Source organism: Papaver somniferum, chromosome 4 (assembly GCF_003573695.1).
Source record: "Papaver somniferum cultivar HN1 chromosome 4, ASM357369v1, whole genome shotgun sequence".
NCBI lineage: Eukaryota > Viridiplantae > Streptophyta > Magnoliopsida > Ranunculales > Papaveraceae > Papaver > Papaver somniferum.
The window spans coordinates 139453475-139461680 of record NC_039361.1 but is presented as its reverse complement, the minus strand read 5'-3'; the positions used below and the strand labels follow the sequence as shown (position 1 = coordinate 139461680).

General features: G+C 36.1%; 1 protein-coding gene across 1 annotated transcript; it reads left to right on the top strand.

Annotated features, from left to right (window-relative positions):
- Positions 1–317: 317 nt before the first annotated feature.
- LOC113362820 (glycerophosphodiester phosphodiesterase GDPD2-like) lies at positions 318–2954 on the top strand. Its single transcript, XM_026605318.1, has 5 exons — positions 318–1047; positions 1412–1471; positions 1561–1641; positions 1730–2223; positions 2367–2954. The coding sequence occupies exons 1-5, from the start codon at positions 772–774 to the stop codon at positions 2614–2616; spliced, it is 1161 nt and encodes a 386-aa protein (XP_026461103.1). The 5' UTR covers positions 318–771; the 3' UTR covers positions 2617–2954.
- Positions 2955–8206: the final 5252 nt, after the last annotated feature.

Below are 8206 nucleotides of genomic sequence, written 5' to 3'. Positions count from 1 at the left end.
TCATGCATTACATTTGCATTGGTCTTTCTTATAAAAGCCGAATGAGTCATTACACACAAAATGGTCCAAAAATGCGGATGGATTTTAGATAAACACACCAGCGCATTGATTCGTGTTATGACATCAAGTCGTAGCCGAGATCTCGGAAGGAAATTAGAAGCACTTTTCTTGGGTCATACACATTTCCACAACAACTAAAAAAACCCAAAAATCAAAAGATGACATGACAAAGATGAGCAACTGGTGGAGATATTCTTGGGCATATTCTCTACTTATTTCTGGTAAATTAAGAAAGAAATAAAAAGACCAATTTTCAGCAACAAGAAAAAGCAAACAAAAGAAAAAATCATTTTATTTATCACTTCATCTTTTGAATTTTAGACGGAGTCCAAGCGGAAGTTCTCTCAAACTAACGGGAATAGACGGCGGATTCCAACATTGTCCGTCAATTCCCTTTAGTATTCATGGAATATTCCGTCACATTAATGGCGTCAAATCCACCGTCTTCATCTTCTTCTTCGTCTGCCTCTTCTATTACCCGTTATTTCTCAGAAAGGCAACAAGAAAGAATATTCAATAGAATAATCCAATGTTTTTGATACTCAAACACGAATCTTTTTCTTCTCCTTCTTCCTTAAATACCCTCATCCTTTTTAATCCCCTTTCCTCATCAACAATCTCCACAATCCCATCTATATCCTCCTAATTTCATCTTCTTCTTCTTCTTCTTCTATCTTATTACATTACTCTGTTTCTGTTTGATCATCAACAATGGCTGCTATTAAAGCTGTTCATGTTTCTGATGTACCACATCTTGATCAAGTTACTGAAAATGCATCTATCTATACGAACCGATTCAATAAAGGAATCGATTGTGTTAAAGCTACACTTACGCCACCGAAGTTTTGTGTTATTGGGCATAGAGGAAGTGGTATGAATATGTTATACTCATCTGATAACAGGATGAAAGCTATCAAAGAGAATTCAATCATATCTTTTAATAACGCCGCTAAGTTCCCCGTCGATTTTGTTGAATTCGACGTTCAGGTGCTGTTTTATTTTTTGCCGTGTAATTTTTTTAAGAAAAACGTACTGTATTTTGTTTGGATTTTGTCGGGAAATGGTTTCGCCGCCGCATAAACTGACTTTCTTGTTTCGGATTATGCTGGAAACGGTTTTCACCGCCGCGTATAACAGACTTTCAGGAGAAACTGTTAATAGAAAAGTTCATTTCTTGTGTGGGTTGAACTAGTGAGAAACTTGGGCTGAAATATCACTTTACGCCTTTGTGGCGCTATGGATTAGTGATTCTCTGATGCATTTTGTTTTAGGATTAGTACTAAATTTCAGAGTTTGCTTCATGAACATCACTTTGATCATGTTTGTTAACACAAAATTTAAAATTTTGCAGGTGACAAAAGATGATATACCGATCATTTTCCATGACGATCTAATCTTCAACGAAGAAAATGTAAGAAATTCGTATTTCATTGTGTCTGGAATTTTAACTATATTTTTGTTTCGACATTAATTTTGATGGGGTAATAATATTACGAGCAGGGCACAATTTCTGAGAAAAGAGTTACTGAAATTACTTTAGCTGAGTTTCTCAGCTATGGACCTCAAAGAGAGCCTGGAAATGTAAGTGTATATTTTCTACTCTTACATTTTGTTTTTTAATTTTCTTGGACAAATTAAATGAATCTGATCTTTGGCTTTTCGATTTTAGGCTGGTAAATCTCTGGTTAGAAAGACTAAAGATGGTAGAATTTTCAACTGGAAAGTTGAAAATGATGACTCTCTATGCACTTTGCAAGAGGCATTTCAGAAGGTTAATTCATCTTTGGGATTCAATATCGAGTTGAAGTTCGATGACTATGTTATCTACAAGGAGGAAGAGCTAGTTCATGCTCTTCAAGCAGTCTTAAAAGTGGTGTTCGAGTATGCCAAAGAGAGACCTATTATCTTCTCAACGTTCCAACCAGATGCTGCACGGCTAATCAGGAGTTTACAGAATACGTATCCTGTTTATTTCTTAACAAACGGCGGAAATGAAATTTACTCAGATGTAAGAAGGAATAACTTGGATGAAGCCATAAAAATGTGCCTAGAGAATGGCTTGCAAGGGATTGTATCAGAAGTTAAAGGCATCTTCAGAAATCAAGAAGCTGTGCCTAGGATTAAAGACGCTCATCTTTCGCTATTATCCTACGGTCAATTAAAGTAAGACTCGTCTTCCTAAGCTCGCCTTTTTGTAATCTATATATTGCCTTCTTCTCCCGGCGCAATTCCTTAAGATCGGACTTGTTTAGCTTGTGGTAGTAGTGGTACTGATGATTGTTTTTTTTTGTGTGTGTGCTTTTCAGTAATGTGGCAGAAGCAGTTTACATGCAATATCTAATGGGTGTTGAAGGGGTAATTGTGGATTTTGTTGGGGAGATAACAGAAGCAGTCTCTGATTTGATACAAGTGAAAAAGGAAGAGGAAAAGAGTGGGGAAGCAGCATCAGTAGGAGAAGAATTAGGGAAATTACAAGTGACGAATAAAAGACCCAACTTCACACAATTGGAACTAACATTTTTACAGAAGCTCATTTCCCAATTGATACAACATTGAAATTTTATATGCCAGGGCTAGAAAAAAAAACAACATGCATTTGAGGCCCTTTATACTAACACGGCAAACCCATTATAGTTTGGGACTTTTTTTTTTCTCTCTTTGTTGCCTTTCCTTTTCCCTGTTTTTTCTACTACTTTTTGAGGAAGTACTAGTGTGGAGAAGTATTGCATTGTATGTATATTAAACCTACTGATTTATGTTCATCAGTAAAATCTATCACTGAAACATTTATCCAAGTTCTTAAGAAATGAACGAGTGGAGTTTCTTATCCTTTTTGTTGTCGTTGAGTGGGTTTTGCAACGGCAGTTTAGCTCCGGGTTTTGTGATTGGTTTTATCCCTGTTGTTGTTTGTTGTTTGAATAGTTTTTTGTTTTTTTTTGTAAAGATTCAACATCCTTATCAATGTTTAAAACCTGTGTAACTTTCCTGCTGGTGTTGTAATTTCCTTGCAAATTCACAGTGAAGTAGAAGATACGTCGTAGACTCGTTGCCTTTTGGCGCAGCATAAGCAATCATTAAGGCCAAGCACTATGTATGGTAGGGGTTATTCCTTAAGGCAATTTATGTGGGAATGAAAAAACCCATCTTTTTGTTGAATCTTTTTGTTGAGCCAGGTGGATGGTGAAACTGGCTTTTTCACTATGGTAAAGCACTCGGCGTTCAATAACCAAGCGTGCGAGCGAAAAACACATGCTAGCGCTCGTAAGTAAAACGTTAGCGTTGGAAGGACAGGCGTTGGCGCTCAAAGCTTCAACGATGCGCTTGTACGTAGGGCGCTGGCGTTTGTAGCAAAACACCAACGAGTAGTTTTTTTAAAATTCAAAATTCACTTTTTACCTCTATAAATTACCATCAATTTCAAACAATTCACTCACACCAAAATTCACTTCTCTTGAATTTCTCTCTTCCAAAATCTATTTCAATGGCTGAAAAGGCGATCACACTGTTTTCCGATGCAAAACTTGAAGCTGTTGTTTCTAAGATATGTGGGAGTTTTAAAAAGATTGAAAACTGTAAGAGGGAAATGCAAGTTGCAAGTTTTTGAAGTTGCTCCAAGAAAATGTTCCGCTAAAAGGCAAAGAAGAGCTCCAGTTTTGAAAGTTAACAACAAAAAATTCAAAAACAAAGACGAAACTGTCAAAGAGCGCGTTGAATGGAAGATACGTCAAATGAAGATAAACATGAGGCCAAAACTTGTACTCGATTTTTATTGAAGTTGTTTAGTACGTTTTATTATTGCCTAAGTTTATATCTTGTAAAAGAATTGGCATCAATGAATGAAAATATTTGGATTTTAAAATAGAGATTTCCACTTCAGATTAAGCGAAATTTATTACAATTTAAACTTGCAAATAACATCAAACTACATTTTAATAAACCACAACAAAAACATTAAATTACATCAAATCCAGCGACAATCTCTTTGTAGAGTTCAGAACATTCAAAATGCTTAAACTCTCTTCCGCTTTCTTCAGTAAACTTGGTATGAGCGATGGTTTTCTGTAAAACAGATAAACAACAAGTTCAGATATTTATGATGCAGTTGACCAGTGAGGGCAAAGGTAGGATACCAACCAGTTCTTCGTTGGATAATCCAGAATAGCTACGGTGAACCATCCACAAAACTTCTGTATAATGTTTGACTTCCTTAGTGATGGATGCAATTCTTAGTTCTACGCTCTTACTGTTTCTTATGGTTTCGGTCCGCAATACTACAAAATGTCCCAATACTCTTTCCCAGAAATAGTCATTGTTCATTGGTCTCATCAAACAATGTAACCAACATCGAACAAGAGTAACATCTTCTTCCATTGTAAAGACCGGGAGCGGCATTCGAGTACAGTACAAATGTGCTTGAGATTGACCATCTTCTAGAATTATAAAACACGCTTCGTAAAGAAAAGGTTTGTCGTGAGCTTCCTCCCAATTATCAAGAGTTGTTTGGATCACTTCATCTTCAGTTACACCGATGAACTTTTCTCGATCAATTTCCATTACCAGAGCAACAAATGGCTGGACTGAAAGCCTAATAGATTGAAAACGAGCACGCAATCGACGAGCATCTCGGTTTCCTGAGTTTCCCGTCAGTGAGACGAACATTGAAAAAACGTTCTCCCAAAAATAAGTGTCTTGAAAGCCCATACCAGTGATTACCCTATGAAAAAATATGCTTTGCATATAGTTATATCCTCTTCTTCAGTAAACTTGGGACCACGATTTCTAACAGACATTTCTGGAGAGTGAGAGAGATTAATAGTTTTAGAAAAGAAGAAGAAGAAGATGTGATTTTGGAGATGGGAAGAATGGAATTTATAGGTCGAGAAAGAAAATCGAACCGTCGGAAATTTACCGTTGGCGTTTGTAGTATAACCGCGCGGGCGTTTATAGTAAAACTGCGCGATTTTACTATAACCGCCCGTGTGAATTACCAACGCGTATTTTTCTGTTATAAAAACAACACTCGGGGTGGCCTCCCAACCAAACCAACAGATTTCTTTCTCAACATCCACCATGTTTTATAAAAGGAAAAGCGAAGAAAATATTATGTGTCGAAGCAAAAGAGGTTTGTCCACTATGTTTCATGGATAACCACAGTCTTATGCAATGCCCTTGGATGTATTCAAAGTGTCCGCGGGAAGGTTGTTCACGCATCAGAATGGTGATTGAATCACAACCGGAAAAGCTCAGGTATTTGCAATGTCAAGATCCCAACTGTCCAGAGGAACCACATATACTAGATGATGCTATGAAGATTAAAAAAAAGAAAAGAAGTAAAGATTGCAACATTCTGCAAAAACTTCAAACTTAAAGCCAAATTGAAGAAGGGGTTATTACACTGCAAGCATTGTGGATATGGAGATCACGAATACAAACATTATCCACAGAGAATCAATGGATGCTCAAAGCCCGATTGCAAGACTTTTATGCATTTGCGGACTTCTTATGAAGAAGACACATATGGAAGGCATTTCTGGGAATGTCCTAAGTGTTTTTTGGTGGAGTGGGCTGATTGAAGATGAAGGACAAATCGATTCACTATGGTATTATGTTATTTAGTTCGTTGTTTATTTTGTGTTATTACGATTATCTAAAACCATCAATATCATAAGTAATTTAAAATTTTCCTCGATTAAGCATTGCGCCATCAATCTCATAAATAAACATATTGCATTGAACAACCACATCATACGTTAGAATAAAAGAAATACATTGGATTAAAACAACTACTACATAGGCATCAATTCTCTGCTGGTGGTAGAATTCCTAGATCGATGTAGGGATCGTATCTGTTGAGCATCCTAAGAATATTGAAACAAGCATGGAAGTTGAAAGGACGACCGTGGTGAGATGCTGGCCACATCGCTAGAGTTCTAGGCAACACTTCATATTAGGCTTCACCGTTGAGCTTATTTTTGTGACTCTCAATTAGTAAAGCGGCAAACTCCGATACATTCATACTAACTGAACTAAAACGATGCGACAATCAGTAAGAATCACACCCATGGATGTTCCCCGTTTCAGCGGTGAACATTGTGTAAACTTTCTCCCAGAAATTCAACGTCGGATCAGCTACATTATTCATGACAGCATCTTGTGTGTGAAAAACAAATGCTCTACAAATAGCTAAATCCTTTTTTCAGTGAATCTAACATCACGAACTCTGGGAGGTATTTCTGTAGATGATTTGAGAGTAAAGAATGTGTGAATTTGGAGTTGAAATGAGGAGTATTTATGGAACTCAAAAATTATATCCGTTAGATCACAAGAGTTTGCAGCCGTCCAGATTCAGTCGTTGGCGCTTCTATTAAAAACGCGGCGATGGGAGGACAAACTATGGCGCTTTAATCAAGAGCACGCGCTGGAAAGAAAAGCGCCAGCAATTTTGGCTCAAACGCCAGTGTTGGAGCTTCGCTCGCCCGGCCTTTAATCAAACGCCCGCTACATCCTCCAACTCAATGAATAAACCAACAAATTTGTTGGTTTGAACATCTATTTTTCATGTTTGTTGAGTCCATGGTGGGATCAAAATGAACAAACTCAAAGTTTTTTCATTCCATAGGAACTGCTCTTAGAAAGCTATTACTGGGCGTCGCATTCCAATAAAGGGGCTTCACTTGGATTCCTAGTGACTAAAAAGTCGGTTATGGGGTGTCTTTGATGTTATTGTAAATGTCTAAATTACCCCCCATTTAAATCTAAAATTAGAACTAAAACCTAATTTTAATTCAAAAGTCTGTTCCTCTTCTTCTTCTTCTTCTAAACTTCCCCTCCTTCATCGACCATAAATCTCTCTCTTTTTTCTTCTTCAATTAATTGGCGATTCGAAAAACTCATAATCGTCGATTGAAATCTATATTAACGATGCAGAAGAAGCAAATTGATAGAAGTGATGGTAATCAACAAACCAATTAATTAAGTATGAAATGGTTAGAAAAAAAAGATTAGGTTTGGGGAAACCAATTACGGTTAGGTATTCGTAATTTCTTAACCGCGCGTAAACATATTCTCTGAAACTGTTATAGTTAGGGAACAAAAAACTACTAACCGTAAATTAAAAAGAATAAAATTATATGTGTTTGTTACGGTTAGGTTTGTTACCGTAAATCAATTTACGGTTGGATTCAATTCTCACATAACCCAACCACCGTAAAATATCCTAGATAGAAAAAAGAAAAAAAAATTAACTAATTTACGGTTGAATTGTAAACGAAGCATAATGTTTTTACGGTTGGATTTGGCTGATGCCAAAGTTAACCGTGAATTTTCGTGGCATTTCAAGTTTTTTTTTAAAGTCTTTCTACAGTTAGGTTTGGTTAAGATCTACAATTAGTATCAGGAAGATTTATTCAAATTTTTATGTAAGTTATCCCTCCGTTTGATTAGGATATACCATGGCAATCCCAAAACACATCGGATCCCACTAGTTCGCATTTAATCTCTTCTTATCACTTTAATGGCAGTTGTGTCCAAACGAATAAATAAGGTCAATGTTTATATTCAAACATCATGAGATCCATTATACATACGGCCAAATCACTAATCAACTCAGTAAGAAAATGCAAATCTTATTTTCTGTTCAAATCTTATAGAAAGAGAAGTATAATTAATCTAAAGTATCAGCAATTTAATCTAAAAACAAAAACAAATTATATAATCTAGTTAAGTTATTAACATTAATTAAATCTAACCTAATTAAATAATTAACACTAATTAACCGAGGTCTGTTTCGCCATTATAAAATTATTTAGATAAGGGGTTTCTGAAATTACTCATGACTGCTCCGTTTTTGTCCTATTAGGTGACGCCCCTCTATTGGAATGTGACGTCCCAATAATAGCTTTCGTTCCTTAAATGTGGGGAAGGGATATGAGCACAAGGCAGTCTCAATATGGTTTGTTTTCTCTCTTCCCTACACCGCACAGAAACTTAGTTTTTGTGTGAATAGTGAGTTTCCGTTTTATCTTTTCTTTCCCAAATTTTATTTCCACGAATTTAGATAATTATTATTTATGGATAAAAAAATTGAAGAGAAAAAAATGGAGATATAACAGGAAATAAAGAGTTTTAGTAGAAGTAAAAGAGTTAA

Excerpts from the sequence above, each read along its gene's own strand:
- LOC113362820 (XM_026605318.1), top strand. The coding sequence starts at position 772 with ATGGCTGCTATTAAAGCTGTTCATGTTTCTGATGTACCACATCTTGAT. Across the intron at positions 1,472-1,560 it reads TAATCTTCAACGAAGAAAAT|GGCACAATTTCTGAGAAAAG; the intron begins GTAAGAAATTCG and ends TATTACGAGCAG. Across the intron at positions 1,642-1,729 it reads CTCAAAGAGAGCCTGGAAAT|GCTGGTAAATCTCTGGTTAG; the intron begins GTAAGTGTATAT and ends TTTCGATTTTAG.